This window comes from Octopus bimaculoides, chromosome 16 (genome assembly GCF_046866305.1).
Source record: "Octopus bimaculoides isolate indiv1 chromosome 16, ASM4686630v1, whole genome shotgun sequence".
Classification (NCBI taxonomy): Eukaryota; Metazoa; Mollusca; class Cephalopoda; order Octopoda; family Octopodidae; genus Octopus; species Octopus bimaculoides.
In genome coordinates, this window is record NC_142943.1 from 31,182,843 (window position 1) to 31,205,819 (window position 22,977).

General features: G+C 38.4%; 1 protein-coding gene and 1 non-coding gene across 3 annotated transcripts in view; one reads left to right on the plus strand and one right to left on the minus strand.

Moving 5' to 3' along the window:
- Positions 1 to 22,977, plus strand: part of LOC106878468 (rotatin) — a 59,539-nt gene that overhangs the window by 27,299 nt on the left and 9,263 nt on the right. For both annotated transcript variants that reach the window (XM_089364398.1, XM_089364399.1), the window contains exons 25-43: positions 5,529 to 5,747; positions 7,077 to 7,148; positions 8,196 to 8,330; positions 9,786 to 9,861; positions 10,286 to 10,414; positions 11,254 to 11,355; positions 12,148 to 12,306; positions 12,863 to 12,967; positions 14,086 to 14,263; positions 14,470 to 14,552; positions 15,515 to 15,620; positions 16,273 to 16,456; positions 17,159 to 17,388; positions 18,472 to 18,612; positions 19,350 to 19,535; positions 19,853 to 20,020; positions 20,426 to 20,529; positions 21,455 to 21,532; positions 21,905 to 22,031. In XM_089364398.1, coding sequence (XP_089220524.1) covers positions 5,529 to 5,747; positions 7,077 to 7,148; positions 8,196 to 8,330; positions 9,786 to 9,861; positions 10,286 to 10,414; positions 11,254 to 11,355; positions 12,148 to 12,306; positions 12,863 to 12,967; positions 14,086 to 14,263; positions 14,470 to 14,552; positions 15,515 to 15,620; positions 16,273 to 16,456; positions 17,159 to 17,388; positions 18,472 to 18,612; positions 19,350 to 19,535; positions 19,853 to 20,020; positions 20,426 to 20,529; positions 21,455 to 21,532; positions 21,905 to 22,031 — 2,582 coding nt within the window. The remainder of the gene's footprint in view (positions 1 to 5,528; positions 5,748 to 7,076; positions 7,149 to 8,195; positions 8,331 to 9,785; positions 9,862 to 10,285; positions 10,415 to 11,253; positions 11,356 to 12,147; positions 12,307 to 12,862; positions 12,968 to 14,085; positions 14,264 to 14,469; positions 14,553 to 15,514; positions 15,621 to 16,272; positions 16,457 to 17,158; positions 17,389 to 18,471; positions 18,613 to 19,349; positions 19,536 to 19,852; positions 20,021 to 20,425; positions 20,530 to 21,454; positions 21,533 to 21,904; positions 22,032 to 22,977) is intronic.
- Positions 1,434 to 1,506, minus strand: Trnat-ugu (transfer RNA threonine (anticodon UGU)). Its single transcript has one exon. It is a non-coding gene; the product is annotated as a tRNA-Thr (tRNA).

Sequence of the window (22,977 nt, forward strand, 5' to 3'; positions counted from 1 at the left end):
TAATTACATTATTTCAGCCTCACTATGCATTTAGTTTCTATGCTATTCCGCTCTGCCAGCAAACATAATCATTGCAGGATGCACCCTGGAGTCACGCAAGTGGCACCCATGCCGGTAGCATGTAAAAGCACCCATTACACTCTAGGAGTGGTCAGTGTTAGGAAGGGCATCTAGCCGTAAAAAACTATGCCAAATCAGACTAGAGTCTGATGCAGCCTTCTTGTGTGCCAGCCCAGTCAAACCGTCCAACCCATGCCAGCATGGACAATGGACATTAAATGATGATGAAGATGATAAGCTTGTTTGAAATGTGAGTTGAGTAGTGAAACCACTCTTCATGCATTTGTCCTCTGAGCATTATTAATTTGTAGTGAGGTGAGTGAGCTGGCAGAATTGTTAGAGTGTTGGAAAAAAGAAATGCTATGCATTATTTCTTCTGACTCATTCTGCTGAGGTCAGCTTTGCCTTTCATTCTGCTTCATTAAACTCTGTCTGCCTTCCTAACACCAACCACCCTGCAGAAGGGACTGAATGCTTTTTACGTGGCACAAGCACAGGTGAAGTTAATTTTGGCATGGTTTTTACTGCTGGATGCCCTTTCAAACGCCAACCACTCTACAGTGCAGGCATGGAAAAGTGGACAACAAAAACAATGATGATGAAATGTTGATGGGGTGAATTGGCAGATTGGCGGTACAGTAGTGAGAGAAACACTAACAGTACAGAATATGATTTTATCCTTTCTGTGTTGATAAAAAATATGTACAACTTGGACTAAAGTGTCCAAAGTTGTACAGCGTGATTTGAGAGAGGTCTGGCTGCTATTTCCAGTATTTAGTTTTAATATTTAGTTGTTATGTTTCTTTACATCTTGAGTTGCCTTTCATCCTTCTGGGGTTTTGATTAAAAAAATGTCAAATCAGACCCCATGTTGTCAGTTGTGTGACATGTGGCCTGTCGGAGAAATGAGCCCTGCAAGGTGGAATTGCTACTGCAGCAAGTGTCGCTGGCCATTTTCCATGGCAATGCTATCGTGGTCATTACTACGGGGCGTGGCTGAGCACCCCACTTGTTCTGGGATGTGTGGCTCATCACCTCTTCCCCTCCGTCTTCAACTATTTTGCTCCCTCTAACTTTTCCTTTTTCATCTTTTTCTTTTCCATTCTCATCTCTTGTTTCCTGTTTCTTTGCATCTGTGTGAATATTTCAAATTTAAGAAATTGTTTTAATTGGTTAAGGGAAAAAAAAATATTGCTGAAGTCTGTGTGATATGGCTTCAGTCCCAGCTGTAGCCTTCCATTCTAGGTCATGCTCTCAAGCGATGAAACCTATAATTTATGTATAATTAAATAACAGTTAAATGAATTGCGTAAAACCTCGACGAGCTGAAATGACCTTTAAAAAAAGTATCGGAGCGAAATATACTGTGTACCAGCCCCCAGGGAGGATCGAACTCCCGACCCCTGGTTTACAAGACCAGTGCTCTAACCACTGAGCTATGGAGGCAGTCACAAAATCAGCTTGGAAAATACTGTATATAGCCGCACGCCGTGTTTCCGTGACCATCAAAGCAGGTGGTTTGAGTTCGATCTTAATTGGGGTCGAGATTTTGAGGCTGGCCTGTCTGTCGAGTGACGTATGTTGAAAGACGAGCCATCTTAGCCATGTCAGTGCGAATGCGTGTGTGTCAGGGAGAACTCTGTAATGTAAGAGGAGAGAAGTGAATATTGTTATTCATTAAGTATATTAGTTCTGCCAGTAACAGTTTACTACGCAAGCACTGCTCCCTGCTATTAAACACTTCCGCTAAATTCATTCATGAAAACTTTTATGTTGTTGTTTTGGTTTCAGACAATCGGCAGTTAAATATCATTCATATATTGTGTGTGTGTGTGTTCGTGCGCGCACGCCTCCCAACACTACACACCAATATTGTCTAAGCCTAATTAGATTCACCTGTGAAGCAAACCAAACAATGCTCAAAAAAAGCGATCCCCGCAGACTATGAATGAATTCACAAACATTTTTTACTTTACTAGAATGAAGGACAACCCAGAATAATGTGACTGTATATATATATATATATATATATATATATATATAGAACTATGAACTATTTTATATAGCTCTATGCTTTCATAACCCTCCCTCCCTCTCTCTCTCTCTCCCATGCTCGCGCGCGCGCACAGACCGATCGATCGGTCCGTTCTCTCTATATAAGTATATATACCTGTGTATATAGCTCTCCGTTTCTATTTCTTTCTCTCTGTAGTATGTGTGTTGGTGAGAGCGACAGTTTATAGAATCGACTTAATACTTCCTTTGTTCACAATACATTTACGCCGTCTCACGAAATTTAAACAAAATTGAACTCGCAAATAAGATAGGTTTCGTTCGACTGCCACACTAAATTTCATTCATCAACTTTCACAACTTTCGAAACAACCTTTAGTCTTTGCTCAACTTTTACGAAGAATCTTCTTAAACTCTCATTTAAAAAAAAACCCCAAAAAACCCCGTTGTTTCCAGGGAGTTTAGTATTCTTTTAGGATCTTTTTTAAAACGGGGGCCACATTTTTCATTAACGAAACACTTTGAAACTTGGAACACTGGTAGAACGTGTCATATAAAACATCTTTTTCTCTTAGTCTTCTTAAAAATAAAAAAAATCCATAAATTATTCCATGTTAAAGTTGTCGTATTTCTGTAATTTCAACCAATCACTGACGTCCATTCAGCCGATATACATTAAGCGCCGACTACATAAACAAACGATTCTGAAACAATTAACCCTAACTCTAACCCTAACCCAGGGTTAGGGTTAGGGTTAAAGCAAATTTAAAATGAAAAAAGCAAATAAAACGAAGAATCGTTTATGTAGTCGGCACTTAATGTATATAGGCTGAATGGACGTCAGTGATTGGTTGAAATTATCGAAATAAGACAATTTTTTTTACATGAAATAAATTCGAATACAAAAATATTTTTCTGTTCTATAACACAAAATAGATAAGTATACGAAGTTTGAAAGTCTTTCGGTACCAAAAACACTACGTAAAACATTAATGAAAAATGTGGCCCCCGTTTTAAAAAAGATCCTTCTTTTAATTACTCACAGCTTTCAGTCATTGGTCTGCGGCCATGTTGGGGCACCGTAACGATCCCACCCGCAAATTGCTTATTTCAGTTTGCTTCTATTTTACCGATCCGTATTTGTTACGGGAAATACAGCACGTGTAACTCAATTGATATATACATAACTTTATACAGGGACTTGGGTACGAAATTGCTTTCTTTTGTAGTGGCGCGTGTGGCTGCCATCTTGGGAAGTGCCATTGCGCATGTGCAAGGGACTTGCCGTCAGCGGAAGTACCCGAGCACGCATGCGCAATGCAACAGGTGGAGAAAAAGCAATAGTGTTCCCGCTCTTTTCTCTCTAGCAGCAATGGCGACAACACGTATCTCTTATCCGTCCAGCAGCAGTGGTGACAATACGTATCTCTCAACTTGACCCCGACATGTGGTCGAAGCTTCTTTGGTATTCTAGCGGCATGCCTATTCACCCAGGAACGAAACTGCTCTACAGCAACCTAGAATAAACTATGTTCTGTTGTTACCGCTATCCCTCGTGTTGTTGTATTTCTGGATTTAATGATTAATATAAGAACTGGGGAGAGATGGCCAAGCCATCATATCTCATCCAACTGGTGACCCCCGACGTGATAACGGAATTATCTCTCAAACAACTCGTAAAAAAAATGAAGAGACGACGAAAAAAAAAAACAACACAAGAGACGAGGGAATGGAACAATCCAACCAACTGCAACAGTTTTCTTACCCCGGAGAAAATACCATACAACCTGGAAACTGAACCATCAACTACTATGACACGAGCCGTTGCTTATTTCTCTCACCTACGTGTTTTTTTTTTTCAACACCAATTGAGGCTGAGAAAAGAACAAACGAGTGAACAGTGATTTCTCTTTTCGCCTGACTCCACATGGCTTGAAAAACAGAAGAAAAACAAAAAAAAAAAAACGTTGGTTCCATCTACTGTCTTACAGGACAACACACAAAGAAACAAAAAATACTACACATACATAAAAATTTTTGCCTGTATTGTTTTTTTCCTTGCAGCAACGACGTAAGGTTGGTCAACAATATTTTTTTCTACAGACAGTACAAAGCAAGACCTTCTGAGGTCTAGCCGCTGACCACAGAGCACACAGCCAGTTCCAGCGACGACACGACAATAGCCTCATGGAGACCCAACACTTCGTTCAGCAGCTTACGGACCTCCAGCTTCTTAGGGTCAACACCAACTTCTTGCTACGTACACAGCAACCAACAGCACTCGCACAGGTTCTATCTCAACACTGTTTGTGAATTATTTCACCATGGTTAACAGCGAATACAACCTGCGAGAACTCCTGTATCAAGTACCCGGCTCGGCATAGCAGCCTCAACTTCACGACATGTGACTTAGCTCTACCTCCACACCTCAACCTCTTATATACAGACTTTCAATCTACTGGGTACTTTAACTGAGAACTGGTATTTACTATCCTTGTGTCTGGACTTTCTTCTAAAGCCCTTATGGACTCTTTTCTATGCTCTGTGTTACTTGCACACACATGCATCCATGTTTGTATACACATGCACTTTGTTTACATGACGGCCTGCCTATTATTATGTTTATATGTCACACAAACAGAAAAGAAAAAAAAAAAGCAAACACCATTGTTTTTTGTTTTTACGAACATTTTTTTTCTCTCTCTCTCTCTCTCCTATGCACACATGGTTCCACAATCTTTTCCAAGATTGATCTGGTTCACGCTTATCACCAGATTCCACCATTTATTGCAACTTTTTCAGTGATTCCGCGCATATAATGTGCACACTGTCTTCTAAAACAGACAAACTCTCTCCTCATGCTTTCAGTCACCTGGACTATATTTTACAGTCATTTGCCAGGGAAGCAGAACATCCCTGTTGATGCTCTCACGAGACTCCCTGTCAATTCTATTTCCTCTCCAGCAGCAATTGATTTACTTGCTATTTCGCAGGACCAAACTCTTTTGTCGACGTTAGATTTAACTTCGCCAAAAATTCAACAATTGTAAATTTGCCTATCTTCCACTCCCTTCATTGAAGGCATCGTATACGCACCACCAGCTACCATCCTGCTTCTAATGGGATGGTTGAGCGATTTCATAGGCAACTTAAGGCTGCCTTACGTGCCTCGCCCAACCCGCAGTCTTGGGTTGAATTTCTTCAAGGTCGACGCTAATGGTCGTACAGAGATTGTGTCTGTCGACTGTCTGAAAAAAGCGTACCTTGAAAAACCCTTGCATAAGAATGGCCATTGAAAAAGTGATGACACTGATGGTGCCCCATCATGGCCACAACCTTTGAGCTGAAATGCATGAAAATGAAAAAGACTAAATGAATATGTATATATGTTTTTGCCAAAAATTTACAATAAAACACTAAACACCAGTATGTTTTTTTCTTTTTCTTCTTCCCAGATTTCTACAAGTTGTGCCATCTAGTCCTCCTGACCAATGGTTGTTGTGTGAAGTATTATATTTCATTGGTTCTGTCTTCAAGCTCAGTGGCACTGTTCCTTTACACATCCTACAGTGGTTGGCAAATATTGTATATAATCCTAAGGCAGCACTGTATAACCTCCTCCACAGAACTGAGGGAATCCATGATGTCACAGAGAGCATGGCTGCCTTGAAAAAGTTACAAACCATTTCTATTTTTCTTTCTTTCTTCTGTTTATTCCATTGAGGACATCTTTGCTTTTTATCCTTTGAGTGGGTAGGTGGGGGGGGGGGGGGGGGTCAATATAATGAGTACTTGATGGTCACTGGGTTCAGTGTAATTGACTACTTCCTTCCCCAGAATTCCTGAACTTGTACCAAAATTCAGAATCATTATTTTTGCTTCTGTCTTAGCAAAGGTGGAGGTGTTGTTTTCAGTCACGTTTGTTTGTCTGTGGACAAGATATCTCAAGAACTGCTGCATGGATTCGAATGAAACTTTCAGATATGTTTGGCCTCGTGACTGGCACGAACTGATTAGATTTTGGGATCAATCGGGTACTGGACAAGGATTCTCAACTATTTTTCCAGTTTTTTTTTTTTTGAATTTTTGAGAGCGGTCAGGTTCATTTTTAGCTTTCTCGTTTATGAGAGCAGTCGAGTTTATTTCAGATATTCTCATTTTAAAAATCATCTCCAGCTAATCATTGAGAGGACTTTGTATTGCCTCGGTGAAGATTTGTGCTCTCTGAGTGCTTTCGTTATTATGAAGGCAGTGAGATGACAATGTCATTAACACATTGGACAAAATGTTTAGCAGCATTTCTTACTGCTCTTTATGCTTTGTGTTTAAATGCTGCCAAGGTCAACTTTGCCTTTTATCTTTTGGGGTTGATAGAATAAGTATCAGACAGTTGCTGGATGTCAATGTAATCAAATTGCTAGCCTTGTCTCAAAATTTGAAATCATTATTACATTATTATTATTACTATTATGTTCTGAGTTGAAAGTCTTCTGAGGTCAGTTTTGCTTTTAGGGCATCCAGCTGCTGAAACTATGCCAGAACAGAGGACTGGGACCTGGTGCAGCTTACCAGCTCCTGTCAAATTGTCTAATCCATGACAGCAAAGAAAATGGGTGTTAAATGGTGATGCTGATGATCCTCTTGGGTCAATAAAGTATCAGTCAAGAGTTGAGGTCACATATATTAGACTGACCTCTTCTCAAAATTAAAGACAATTTGAAAGTGGTGTCATGTAGTGGGACTGAACCCAAGAACTACATGGTTTGGAAGCAAGTTTCACAGCTACCTACACCTATTGCCATGCCTGTAAGAACTTTCCTATTGATTCCTCTACCTTCACCATTGCCATCCACTTTCTTTTACAGTCTCTCAGAATCCATTCTGTTGGCTTTTACATTCACCACTTGTCCTCTGGAGGGGTTCAGCCCAAACCTATTCAGTGGTTGTATTTTGTTCCCTATATTTGTTATGACTGTCACAACACGTTCTCTCTCTACTTGCAGATCGTTGGAAAAGGAAGTTATCAATGTTATTACCTGCTTTCTCTCTCATCAGCCCTATATTTTACATAGCAAGTAAGTATTACTTCCATATGCTTCTGTACATTTGGTGGTGAGGTCCTACTCAATAGTGGTTGAGGACTTGTTTTGATCTGTGTGTGTGTATCCTGTTAACTGAGTTCATTTATATAATTACCAATGTCAATTCTATCTATCTGTCTGTTTATCTGTCGCTGCATCGACTCTGCAGGTAATCGCTTTTTTTGACCTTGCCACACTCCAGTGAGAGAAACTAGAAGTAGTTGATAGCTTCCGTTATTTTTGTTGTTACAGTATATATATATATATATAATATTAGGGTCAAATATCTTATGATATTTACTTTGTTTTATATTATACTCATTTATTGTGCTTTTAATTATTAATTTTTCTATATGTGATAGTGGATTTTCATCGATGAGTTCTTGAAACTTGGTTCTTTTCCCTAAAACTATATATTTTTATATTTTTTTATATTTATATATATATATATATATATATATATATATATATATATATATATATATACACTCAGCTAGCTTGCGAAGACTTATTGGGGAAAGCGAAATCGTGATGGCACCTGTGCCCAGCGTCACCTTTCTGGCACTTGTGTCCATGGCATGTGTAAGGACTTTCGAGTGAGATCGTTGCCAGTGCCCCTGGACTGGCTCTTGTGCGGGTGGCACATAAAATACACCATTTTGAGCGTGGCCGTTGCCAGTACCCGCCTGACTGGCCTTCGTGCCGGTGGCACGTAAAAGCAACCACTACACTCTCAGCGTTAGGAAGGGCATCCAGCTGTAGAAACTCTGCCTGATCAGATTGGAGCCTGGTATAGCCATCTGGTTTCATCAGTCCCCAGTCAAATCGTCCAACCCATGCTAGCATGGAAAGCAGATGTTAAACGATGATGATGATGATATATAGATTTTATTACTGAGTTAATGTTTTTATTTCTTCTTTATACAAAGAGGCAGCCTTGATTCATTTAGTTGTTCTCTTCATTAGTTATGTGAATGCCAATATAACTGCAAGAGTAAAATATTTAGTTTACTTTTCTTTCCAATTATTTCTATAAAATAGGTTAAAGATGGAACAGTTAAGAGGAGATTTGACTGAAATGCTACTCATTCACCTCAACGTTGCTGAAGCTCCACATTTTTATAATTTAGCACCACTGCAAGCATCATTACAGTGTCTGATGCATGTCACTGCAAGGTAAGTTGCATATTATTGTGACTAGAGAGTCACTTTACTGAGTTTCATATGATTGTGTCTCAATATAGCAGCAGTATGCCTTATTTTCTGCCATACAAGTTGATGTAGTTAGTATATAGTGTAAATAGTCAAACATTATCCCTGTCTTCTTTAATGCTGCTGTATTTCATATGGAATTTTTGGCTCTCCAAAGTCATTTTGGTGCGTAAACCAATCTACCTTTTTTCGCTGTAAATTTTGGTCTGAAAAATTCAACTTGTATGATGAAGAATATGGTATGCTAACTGCTTGTACTCCTGTTACTTAAGAGCATCACTCAGTTACTCTTGGTCAGCAAACTACTTGTACTCCTGTTATAAGAATACCAGTTTCTACTAACACACCTGCAAGTAAGAGTATTGATAAACTACCAACACTCCTACTAGTGAGTGTACCAGTGAGCTTATTGTACTCCTGCCAGTAGGAGTGTCAGTCAGTTTCGAGTGAGAGCATTATTAAGCTGCTTGTACTCCTGATAGTAATTATATTGTTACTAAGAGCATTCTGAACATTGATTGATACTTTTGCCTCCCTCCATTGACTACTCCTACTACCACTCACTTAACTGCTCATACTCCTGATGCTATGAATTCAATCAGCAAGACCTGCTCTGCTCCTCAGAGTATTGGTTATCACTCCAATTATTTCCCCACTAGTTTTACTCTTGTGGCTAAAGATATTCATCAACTGGTGATACTTCTGCTACCTAAAATATATAACTCATACTGCAAACAGTATTTACTCCTATTGGCCAGAGTGACAGTCAGCTGCTGCTACTAAGAGTATCGGTTAAGTGTAGATACTCCTAATGTGTGCTGTAAGATAATTTATAATTTTCTATACTCTCAGGTACAGGCATGGCTGTTTAGTTTAGAAGCTTGTTTTGCAATCATGTGATATTGGGCTCAGTCCTCACTAAGCAGCACCTTGGGCAAGTGTCTTCTACTATAGCCCCAAGCCAACCAATTTGAATGTCGAGCAAATTCACTCACTTCTTGTGAGTGGATTTGATAGAGAGAAACTGTGTGGAAGCCTCCTCTGTGTGTGTGAATATATATATATATATATATATATATAAGCACAAACACATGTAATATATATATATATATATATATATATATATATATTACATGTGTTTGTGCTTGTCCCCCGCTACTGCTTGGCAATTAGAGTTTGTTTGTTTGCATCCCTGTGATTTAGTAGTTTGGCAAAAAGAGGCAGATAGGATAAGCAGTAGGACTTAAAAAGAACAAAACAAAAAAGATATAAGTACTGGGATTGATTTGTTTGGTTAAAATCCTTTAAAGTCATGCCCCAGCATGGCCACAGTTCAACGACTGAAACTGATGAAAGAAGATGAGTAATTCTGTCTTTATTTTTTGTTATTATCATTGCTTTTTTTTTTTACTGTTTCAGGCTTGGCTGGAGTGGAGAAATTAGCGAAACCGATGGATTCAGTCTGACTTTGAAACTTCTTGGTTGTTTGTTGGAGGTAAAATATTCACCTTGTATAAATTTATAGTTTCACAAATCACCACCGTCATCTCCCTTGTGAACATCATCATCAATAATACCACCATCAACAGCATGGTGTAGCCATCTGGTTCACCAGTCCCCAGTTAAATTGTCCAACCCATGCTAGCATGGAAAGCGGACGTTAAATGATGATGATTAAGGGGTGAGCTGGCAGAAATGTTAGCATGCAGAGCAAAATACTTAGCTGCATTTTGTCCATCTACAGTCTGAGTTCAGATTCAATCAAAGTTGACTTTACCTTTCATTCTTTTGGGGTTGATAAAATAAGTATCAGTTGAGCACTAGGATTGCTGTAATCGACTTTATCCCTTCCCCAGCATTGCTGGCCTTGTGCCAAAATTTGAAACCATCATTATTGTTGTTGTTTGTTTATTTCACAGATTATATCAGCTTTCCACATTGGTCGTGGTGGCACTGTGATGTCATACATGGGAAAAGGAGTGACGAAATCAGCCACCATGTGTCTCCAGCACCTTGCTTTAGAGATGGAAATATATTCAGAGAATGAGGTATACTTAGCGGCACTTCATCTATTTTTATGTTCTGAGTTCAAATTTCACCAAGGTTGACTTTGCCTTTCTTCCTTTCGGGGTTGATGAAATAAGTACCAGTTGAGCACTAGGGTCAATGTAATTGACTTAACCCTTTTCCAAGGTCGACTTTGTCTTTCATCCTTTTGGGATTCATGAAATAAGTACTATTTGAGTACAATGTCATCAACTAGCCCCACACTCAATTTCAGGCCTTGTACCTATAATAGAAAGGATTATTATTCTTATAATTCTTGGCTGTGTAGTTAAGTAGTTCACTTTCTAACCACATGGCTTTGGGTTCAATCCTACTGCATGGCACCTTGGACAAATGTCTTCTATAATAGCTCAGGGCTGACCAAGGCCTGGTGAGTGAATTTGGTAGATGCAAACTGAAAGAAATCCATCATGTGTGTGTGTTACCTTGTCCTGACATTGTGTGATGATTATAAGCAAATGCCACTGTGATAAATGTGATGTTATTCATTTTAAGTCTTCTGTGAAAACCTGTTCAGCCAAAGGTGAATAATAATATACTTAGAAACAAGTGAGGGTTGGTTACATCTACGGCATCCAGCCATAAAAAATCTGCCTCAACAAGTTCTCTCTGACCCATGCCAGCATGGAAAAGTGGGCATTAAAATGACAAGGATTCACCTTCTCCAAAGGACCATATTTATCATATCTAATATATTCTACTTGTTCCATATATCTCCAGCTTCCCTGGACCCCCAACCCTTGTCGATTTCCTTTATTATTTATTATATCCAACTAAAATAACTTAATTACAAAACAAACGTTAATTATTTCTCTCTTAGAAATGGCCAGAGCATTGGTTGTACATGAAGGAGCAGAATCGGCTTTTGATGGAAACCGGTTTAAATTGGTTGTTAACCCTGTGGGCCTACCGAGATCCTGAGGTATGTTACAATAATAGACCACAGGAAGTTTTAATTGTTCACATCTATATTGTGTGTGTATGGGGAAACTAACAATAGATTTGTCTTTACTTTATTATGTCTATCAAGTCTCATTATTTCATATTAAAACCTTTTTTTAATCTACTAAAACAACATATTAAGATCCCTTATTCATAAAGAGACTCAATGTTTAATAAGGCCCAGTGTTTAATTGTTAAAATTCAATGTTTGCTATTAGGAGTTATTCTGTGTTCATTTTTAAGATCCAATGATCTTTAAGATTTTGTGTTCATCATTTAGAACAGTGGTTCTCAACTGGGATCCATATGGAGACACATAAGATTTTGTTGTTAAAATCTTTTGCATTAAATTGGTTATATTTCTACAATACAGAAAATAATTCGGCAACTTTTTAATATAATTCCTAATAATATTTAATTATGAAAATATAATAAGGAATTCTTTAAACATTGCCTGGTTAAGCGGGTCCATCGGAGTGAAACAGGAATAAAAATGTCCATGGGTAAAAAAATGGTTGAGAACCACTGATTTAGAGTGTATTCATTATGAACCTATGTTGATAAGTCTTTACATTCAGTTCAAAACAATTGGTTGAATGTATTTTAATTTCATGCTAACTTCTAAAAGAAACTGTGTTTGTATGTAACTGTGCATATATGTGTGTGTATTTGTATGTGCTTGTGTGTGTTGTAATTGTGTGCACATCCACTTACATCCTCCCTCAGTCAGCCAGTTTCCCCAGTCTTCTTAATGTTCTCTTGTATTCCCCAGGTAAGATGTGCTGGTCTTGGTATTGCGGTCACTCTGTCCTGTAGCAGTGTTGGTCGTTCCCTTGTCACAGCCAACTGTCGACATATTCCAGGTGGTATTTGGGGAGTAGTCTTCACTATTTTGCTGGACTCCTCTGAAAGTAGCCTGGTTAGACAACAGGTAGACACATCTATTATTTGCAGCTCACGTATGCACGTAGATATACACACATACTCTCTTCCTCTCTCTGCATGCCATCCATTCTCTTTCTCTTATCACACATACACTCTTTCCCTTAACCCATTCATATTCTTCAGTTTTACTATCTTTCTCTTTTATCTCCTGTCATTCTACTCTTTCTCTCTCCCTCTCTCACACTATTCTCATCACATAACCACACACACATTCTCTCTCTCTCATTCTTTCTCTCCCTCTCTCTCTCTCCATCTTTTTTCTCCCATTTCTTTCCACTTTCTCTCTTATCGCATAACCATACATACACTCTTTCTCACTATTTCCATCCTCTTTATTTCTCTTATCTCTCCCTACTCTCTTTTTCACCACATACACACACTGTCTTCCTCTATTTTCTCCCTTTCTTCTCTCATTCCTCCTCCCACTCTCTCTCTCACACATAAAAAGCACTATCCCTTATAAGTCCCCTGTGTCTTACATAGCCACTTATATTGTATATACTCTGTATCAGTGAGTAACACCTGAATTCTTTTCGTTGTAGGCTGCCTATTTGTTGGTCAACCTGATATCCAAGCCATTACCAAGCAGTAGCAATGGCAACAACGGAACCTCTGAAGGACCAGTAATCAATGATTCTTACTATCAGGTGAGTAAACCACACCAAACCACACACACCTCACCATATCCATTATATTATATCATATCACATTACATTATATTGCACCGCTTCACATAACACCATATTACATTGCACTACAACTCTTTGTATATTACATAGCACACACACACACACACACGTATGTATTATACCATACCACATATTACATTACATCACACTTCATCGTGATGTGAGTGGAGGCAGTTACATCACGGCTTTACCATTATGGCCATTTCTCTCCTATATACATCAGCTGGTAACTTTAATCCAAGGGACCAGCACATTGCACACACATACAACTTACCTTTCATTTAAATCCAGAGACAATCCTTTATTGCCAATAGAAACAACAAAATGTATCGTATTTTTAATATTCTTTTTCCTTTCCATGCCACTTTTTGTTTATTGTGTTATTTTCCTCTTCTCTTTCTTCACACAATTATCAATTTTGGTGATGCTGGGCTTCTTCACAAGCATCAACAATGGTTCCATAGCATCTTTTTTTTACATACCACCCTAAACAGTTTTCCTATTATTCAACACAATCCTGACAACTAATCAAACCTCTCCTATCCTTCTCCTCTGGACAAATATAACCTGTTGGTGTCTCTCTTGGCATGGAATGCTCTGTGCACTGTCAATAGTTTCCATGTCTTTGTATCATCCATACTCATCAGTTTTTTCTTTTGCCAGTTTATGACTCCAACGCCATACTGAAGTGATGCTACTACCCATGTATTTACTCTTAGATTTTATTCCATCCGGTCAGTTTTGAGCACAACACCAATCTTAGTCTTCAGAAATATTCTTTCCTCATTTGTGCTTTCACCTCCTCCTCCTCCTCATCATCATCAACAACAAGGTGGTGAACTGGCAGAATTGTTAGCAACTTTGGACAAAATGCTCAGCAGCATTTCTTCTGGCTTTCTGTTCTGAGTTCAAATGCCCCCAAAGTAGACTTTGCCTTTCCTCTTTTCAGATTCCATACAATAAGTACCATTTGAGTATTGGGGTCAATGTAATCGACTTTTCCTTCTCCTTAAAATTGCTGGCCTTGTGCCAAAAATTAGAAGTTATTATTATTGTAATATTTCTCTACATTTCAGGAACCTTTAGTTGGTCTGACAGCCTTGATGGTTTTACTACAACACTGCCAGTTCTACCAAACTGTCAGCCAACTCTTGGCTATGTATTACCCACAACCTACAATAAATCCTCTCACCTTCATGGAGACTAATTACTCTCTGTTACCTGGACCTTTACTGGATGTACCTGTTACAGGAGGTAAGTACCTTTATGGATATTAAATGGTTGCAAAGCCAATCTCCTACCTATGCATTAAACACCCTTGCTACATACACAACCTTTCCAATGGTAAACCCTTACAAAAGTATTGAGGTAGTAGCTCTTAGTACTTCCAAATTACTCTTACATATTTATGTTTGTCTCTCTGTCTCATTTTCATATATATGTTTTATTTCATTTAAAAGCTCAGAATAAACTGAAGATGATGCAGATACAGCAGTTAAACTCAGAACACAGTTCTGTAATTCCCAACGATGTTACTTCTGAGGTACAAAAAACTTTTTTTAATTTTCAACTCTTTTTCTTCTTTGTTTCATTTCCTCAATGAATTCTGGTTATACTCTATCAGACTTTTAAAATAATAGTCTTGATTGATCCTTAGGAAGAGGTCACATATGGAATATGGTGTAAATATATATTTTATGTAACACCTGGGTTACTCTCTCATGCAAAATATAGGAACCAACTAGTTTAATCCCAGCCTCTACCTTACTACTATATATGTCATTATTGTGAAGCTATTCAGTCCCTATATTCTTGGCTGGTCCCTAGATCTCTGCACATTCTAAGTAGACAGTCACCTAAAATGCTAGTAGTCATCATCATCATCATTTAACTTCTGTTTTCCATGCTTGCATGGGTTGGATGGTTTGACATAAGCTGGCCAGCTGAAGAGCTGCCCAAGTTCCATGTCTACTGGCATGGTTTCTGTGGCTGGCTGCCCTTCCTAATACCAACCTCTTCATAGAATGTACTGGGTGCTGTTATGCAGCACTGGCATGGGTGCATTTACATGGCACTGGTACAAGTGCTTTTTATGTGACACCAGCACCTACAGGCCCACAAGATTAAGAATGCTCAGCTGGAGAGGGATGTAGGGGACAAGTCTGTATGCAAGGACAACCATGCTTTTACTTGGCTTGGCATGTCTTTTCAAGCACAGTGAACCACCTTCCCCTCTGTAAGTCCCGATTAACATTCTGTGCCCTGTTAGACTTTTTTTCCTTAAAACAGTGTTGAACTTTCTCTCTCATTTAGCACTTAGCTGTGTAAGAAAAGGTGCCACAGTTAACTGGTTGTTTAGTAATAACCTGCTAACTTTATTTTCTAGGAGATTTTTTTTTTATTTGTTCAACATTACAGAAATCTGAAGTCAAATATCTATCAAGAATTCTTAAGAGTCTTGGAGGTTTAAACTATTTGTTTCTTTTTATTCTTTTATTAATTCAGACCATTCCTTCATGTGGAGAGAGTAAAGTTGACCAAACTGGATACTACCAACAAACTCCATTGTCCATTAGTAACCAATCTTCTGTGACAAACTCAAAAGAAAACAGTATGTAACAACTTATACTTACTTTCTTTATTTTATATTACAATATATTTTATATATTACAAATATTTTATATTTATATCACTCGTGTTACAAATATGTCGCATTCCTGACAATCTCGCACTAATGTAGAGTTTTGTAAAACAAAATTTATTTTATCAATGACTTCTGACCTATGCAAGCATGGAATATTAAACATTAAAATGATGATGATGATACATTAAAATACTGACCATTAAAGGCAGCAAATTTGCTGCTGTTAGAGCATCGGCTAGAATACCTTGCAGTATTTGTTCCAGCTCTCTATGCTCTGAGTTCAAATCCCACTAAGGTCCAATAAAGTACTAGTCCAGTACTGGAGTCACTTCTTCCCCACCTCTCTCTTTCTTAGAATTATTTTTACTACATCATGAGAAGCCATGTGTGACCATTCAAAGTAACTGATAGTTGACTCCTCTGAGACAATTAAATTTAAAAATCACCAGAGTGCTTAGAAATGCCATTTCACAGAATAGAAAAGTAAGAGGGGTATATTCACAAAAAACATACCTGTCCTGTTGTTATATAATTGTGACTGTCTCTTTTGCTTTTTTTTTTCCATTTGTTCTTTTATTATGAACTTGTCTTTCTCTGTCTCTTCAAAATAACCTTTCAGCTCCCAGAAGTCCACGTGTTGTAGACAAGTTCCCAGCATTCCCTGCAAAGACTAATGTGAATACGGCCACCACACCAGCTCTAGTTACTGCTGTGTGCCATCTCCTCCATAACTTGGTTATTTTATCACCCGAAGACACAGTCAGTTCTTTAACCAACCATTTGATACTGGCATCTCTTATGGCGTAAGTTGACCAATTTCACTTCACCTTCATTTTCCCTTCTTTCTTCTTAGTGGTGTTGTTTGGTCCTATGTCAGTTCTGACAGAGCTGGCTTGTTATTAAAAGCATCCCAATTATAATTGTTTCCCAATCTGTTTCTTGGGATATCTACAATCACATTATTCAAGTGTTCCATTTTTAAGGCGTTGAGGGTATTTCACTGCTATTTCTTGCAGGTTAAGCTACTATATAGTCTCCTTAATGCCGTTACATAAGGAAGGTGTTGCAGTGAAATTGAACCCCATTCCATGTTGATTTCCAGTTCTCTTGAGAGAGACTACACTGAAGTGGTGTTCCCCACTTGCATTCCCTACTAACATGCAAATATTTGAGAATCACTTCTGCAGGCTCATGAACCTAATGAACAATAAAATACCAGTCAAATACTGGGGTTGGTTAAATTTGAAGGATGGGATGGTTATGGCTTGAATAACTTCGATTATACATCTCTTGATTCAGGGTTGATTTGGAATTAAATGGCAATATGAAGGAACAAAGGGCACATTGGGTAATGTAGTCCTAGATACACTATATCTGAATAAAAGATGGGACAGTCATGGCTGGAGTAGCTTTGATCATAGTTCTGCTGGGTCAGACTTTACCTAGGGCTGCACAACTACTACCACCAGTGACTAACTTGTTTGTTGTAACTTCCACTATTTCAGTCTGTTGGACAGTGAACTACTAGAAGAGAATGTCTGTTGTGAGTCCAGCAGTGATGTTAGTTCCGGTGCAGTTGAATTACTTAGCCAGCAGCTCCTAGAGATGCATTGCGGCATCATCAAGTTGATGGAGACCTGTTCCATCCAGAATGCAACATTTCGGAAGAACATCCTCCACAATACATCATTCCTCTCAGAACTTGTTCATCTGCTTGGTGTTTCTCCACAACAAGGTATCTGGAATATAATTTCTTCAATCATGTGTGCATATGCATGTGTATGTGTGTCTGTGTGTGTGTGTGTGTGTGTGTGTGTGTGTGTGTGTGAAGCTTGCTTCCCAGCCACATAGTTCTGAGTTCAGTCCCACTGTGTGGCACCTTTGGCAAGTTTCTTCTACTATAGCCTCAGGTCGACCAAAGCCTTCTGAGTAGATTTGGTAGATGGAAACTGAAAGAAACCCATTGTATATATATATATGTGTGTGTGTGGGTCTGTGTTGAACACCCACCCCCACCCCTGCTCGCCATCGCTTGACAACCAATGCTGTTGAGTTTATGTGCCTGTAACTTAGTGGTTTGGCAAAAAAGACCCATAGACCCACTAGGCTTACAAAGAATAAGTCCTGGGTGCGTTTCTTTGACTAAAACCTTTTTAAGATGGTGCTCCAGCATGGTTGCAATCAAATAACTGAAACAAGTAAAAGAATAAAAGAATGTGTGTGTGTGTGTGTGTGATAGAAGCAGTATTAGTTTGAAACAGCAATCTGTGTATCATCTTAAAGCAGGTACATCATTGAAAGCTAACTTAACTGTGGTAACTGTTCCATAGTAACATCTCTTATAGACATGCAATGTTAAAAAACACAGAAATCTATCAGCAGCAGTGGTGGCATTGCTAAGTGTGCATTTCTACCTCTTTGAGCTTCATCAGTAGCAAATGTCCACTGGTCACTGCATGCTATGGATGCTTGCTACTATCAAAACCCAATGATGTTATATCTGCTACTGATATATTTCTGTGTTTCTTAATACTATTTGGTTATAAGGGACGCTATTTTGAGATGAATACTGCAGTTAATTAGGCATTCAATGATGTGTCTTAAGTATCATACAGAGATTGTTTTTATGTACTGGGTTGTAGTAAATAAAATGAAAAGTAGATCCAACCATTGATGATCAAAGGTCTGATGGATCACGTCTGGTATGTGGCAAAGCCACAACCTCTAAATATTTTCTGTGGTGCTGCTATTCCAATGACTTTTGAGTAGTTTTCCAAAACAAAATTATTTATTTTGTTTCTTCTTTTGACATTTTTAGAATCTCAACCTATACATGTGATTTGTGAAACGATGTACCAGAAAACTTTCTCCATGCTCTCAACATTTTTACAACTAGAAGGTTCTTTGGCACTTGATGCATCTGCTGTGATTTTTGAAGAGAACTGGAGCATCCTCTTTGGTAAATATGTCATTACATTTCAATAAATGTTATTCTTATTAGGAGGCTAAACCTATATCTAGAATGGTGTCATGTTTGAAAAACTGCAAACATTATCATTAATTTTGCTTTGTAAGGTTGTGAGCTAGTAGAATTGTTAGCATGTTGGACTAAATGCTTGACGACTTTTCACCCATCTTCATGTTCTGAGTTAAAATTCTGCTGAGGCTGACATTGCCTTTCATCCTTTCAGGGTCGATAAATTAAGTACCAGTTGAGCACCGGGGTCGATGTAATCGACTTACCCCTCCCCCAAAATTGCTGGCCTTGTGCCAAAATTTGACACCATTATTAATTTTGTTTTTGGAAGGTGGTGAGCTGGCAGAATTGTTAGCATAGACAAAATGCTTAACCAATATTTTTTCTGTTTTTATGTTCTGAGTTCAAATTCTGCTGAGGTTGGCTTTGCTTTACATTCTTTTGGGGCTGATAAATAAAGTATAAGTTGAGCACTGGAGTCAATGTAATTGACTAGCCCCTCCCCCATAATTTGCAGCCTTGCACCTGTAGTAGAAAGGATTATTAATTTTGCAAAGTAGAGGAGTCATAGTGAGACTTTGGAATAGAACGTCTGTGACTAGGTTGTAGATAATACAATATAAAACGTTTATACTTATCATCATTACCATTCTTTTAATATCTACTATTACATGGTTGCATAGGTCAGACATAATGTTAGAAATGACCTTTATTTTCAGGTTGTATTGAATACACCCTGTTAAAGAAACAGAACCAAAGTTTGCAGGAAAGTTGCTTAATGTTTTTGGCTCACCTGTTTGCTGAGGAAGGGAAAATGCAGAGTAAAACCCTGAAGAAAGAAGCTATAGACAACAGAATTATTAAAAGACTTCTTGATGATATAGTTCCACCTTCTTCCAAACGATGTAAGTCATTTTGCTAAACGAGCTTTATAACACTCTTGTACTTGCCTACTTGAGACGAGGCAAGTAATGTTCATATTTAATTTAAACCTTCCGTTATTTTATGAGAAACCTTTGTCATGTTCCACCATGACAAAATGAATAGATGCTGAAAATGAATAGATGGATAGTTCAATAAACTTGAAAATTTCTTCCCTTGGTCACTAACCACTGTCTTACTTCCTTGTGCATAGAATATAAGAATAAAAACGCAGATATACTATTAAATATATTGTATTTACAGCCTGTTACTTATTTTTTAATTACAATATTTTTTTCAGATGATGCTAATCAAAATACCACTTCAGGTTCTATACTGTGTGATCTTCTTATGAAAATGCACGAGATGGTGATTTCGAAACCAGGTGATGACTTAGTACATCTTTCAGGCAATGCTTTGAAATGCTTGCTTGCCATAAGCTTCTCTGCCAAGGACACTGCTCTGAAAGGTAAACAATCTCATTTTCTGTTATGGAGGAGTCAACACTTTTTGTAACAGCCTGCTTAATTCTTTAATACAAAATCACTCATTTATAACTGTTTATATTTACAGTAAAACCTTCCAACATAATTTTATATAAGCATCTTCTCTTTTGTTGCCAAGCTGCAGAAGAGAATCCCTGCTTCTTTGATACAAACTTCATGTCTTAATTTTTGAAATGCTGGCAGCCAAACCGAAATGATCCAAATAATTTAAATTAAAACTTTCCATCAAAATTTCATGTTGATTTCTATTCTAAATACTAGCTTAATGTGTAGATCATATGCCGTCCTTCAAAATTGGCTGCTATTTTTAGCAGATCAAGCGACCACATAATGTTGAATTTGTTTATTTGGTTCTGTTGTGTTTACAGGTGGCTTAGTAGAAAGTGTGATGCAGCATTTGAAAGATTGGCATGCCAAGCTGAATCTGGCGTTTCTTCAGTCAAAGAAAAACTCTTCTTCAAGAAAGAAACAGGTTTGTGCAGTATTTGAATGGAAGAATTGTGGTGCTGAGAGAGGAGAGGGTGGTGGAGGGTTATTATGGCATTGGTGAAAGGTTGGTGTTACATCACCTGTGATGTATTGTTGTAAAGTTGATGGAGGAAGAATATGGTACGTTGTCTCTCTGTCTCATTATAACCTTTCATCATCTGACACAAGATCACCTCCTCTCCAATGCCTCCTTCCCTCTCAAAAGAGATTTTTTTTTTTTGTCTTGCAAGTGCTTGGTGACCCCGTTAGTGCAGGTGCTACTTAAAAAGCACCCAGTCCACATTGTAAAGTGGTTGGCATTTGGAAGAGCATCCCGCTGTAAAAACCTCACCTGTGCTTGTGCCATGTAAAAAGTATTAAGTCCACTCTGCTGAGTGATTGGTGTTAGGAAGGGCATCCAGCTGTAAAAAGCCTGCCAAAAGAGTTACAGAAGCCTGGTGCAGGCTTTTGTCTGGCCGGCTCTTGTCAAACCATCCCACCCATGCCTGCATGAAAGGTGGACGTTAAACGATGATGATGATGTCTGTAACAGTGTGATTGATGGACTGGTGATAGATATATCTATGGCTAATGTTGTAACATTACTAGAGGAAGTGTATCATCATCATTTAGCACCTTCTTTCCATGCTGGTATGTGTTAGACAGTTTGACTGAAACTGGAGAGCTGCATCAGGTTCCAATCTGATTTGGCATGGTTTCTATGGCTGGATACCCTTCCTAATGCCAACCACAAGTATTACACTGTGTGTAATTACTTTGTCAAACATTATTCTGAGCTCTAATGATAGAATTAATGGATGACCTTCTGGCCTTTTTTTTTTTAGTTCACAACCACTATAAATGTAACAAATTACTCTAATTGAACTGATTAATATAAATTAATTTATCCTCACCCTTTTTTGTTCTAGACAGAATCATTATTACAAGATGTCCTGATGGCCTTCCAAATATTGACCAACTTGGCTACACACCACCAAGAGGTTAAGGTGAGTTGTCATTACCTTTACTACTGCTGCTGCTACTACTACTACTACTACTACTACCACTGTAATGATGAATCAGCAGATTTGGATGGTTATTGTCATTGATGATTCTTTAGCAATCAAGTCTCTCTCAAATTATACCGTACCAAATTAAAAAAAAGGGAGGACACACTGGATGATGTTGTAAATACACTGTTTGGGTCATGGGGAAACTAATGATTTATGCAGCTGTATAAATCGTTATCACTGTAATGATCCTACACAGCTGCAACTATATCTGCTAAATGAGACACTTGAAAAGCACTAACCCCATCTTTTTGGTCATAGTTTGTTTTCAAAAGAGTTGACCCCGTTTTTTTATGTTGTTGTTTGCAGTTGGTGTGTCAGAGGAGTTACCTACCTCAGCTTGTCCACTCCATGTGGTGTTGGTGTCTTGAAGATAAACCACTCATGTGTTCTGCTGTCAACCTACTCATCTCCTATACAGCCAATTGTCCAAAAGGTAAGATCACTGATGGCAGGGATGTTAGGACTATGGAGGGGTACAGTAGCATTTCTCATAAGGTAATAGGTTAAAAGGGTATAGAATCCCTTTGGTCATGAATGACCATGGGATTGTACCTAGAAAGTTCTCCTCCTAGCTACAAGTCCGGGCAAGGTTGTTTATGGAAAACCGACAGTCACCCATGCATACCAGCCTCTCGTCTCCACGCTACTGATGTTATTCAAAGGAAAGGCAAAGGCCGATACAGCTTGGTACCAGTGACGTCACAACTCATTTCTACAGTTGAGTGAACTGAAACAATATGAAATAGTGTCTTTTTCAAGAACACAACATACAGCCTGGTCTGGGAATCGAACTCATTATCTCATGATTGTGAGCCCAATGCTCTAACCAGAGCCATGCATCCTGTAATAGGGTAATAACATAGTAACAGACAGAATCATTCTGGAGAAGTAATAACAGAAGAATGGACAGAGCCACTGTAGTGAGGGGTTTGTGGAGTATAGCATGGACATGGAAAGAGTCATTTTAGTAAAAGAAGTGTATGGAGTGGAATACAGCATAGAAATAGATAGGATAGATACAGCCACATTAACAAGAAGGGTGTGTGAAATATAGTATAAGAATAGTCTGGGTCATTTTAGTAAGAGAGATGTGTTGAGTGTAACAGAAATGGATTGTGTATTTTGGCAAGCAGTGTAAAAGTGGGAGCAGACTCTTTGATGACAGGTAGGGTGTATGTGGAATATAGCATAAAAGTGGATAGGACCATTTGGGTGAGAGGTTTGCAGTGAATACGGCATAGAAGTGGATGGTCCAACTTTGGTGAGAGGGGTGTGTGGAGTGATGGACAGAACCATTCTGGGGAAGACGGTGAAAAGTGTCATAAGAATAGAAGAAACCATTTTGGTAAGCGGGGTACATAGATTGCTATTAGAATAGT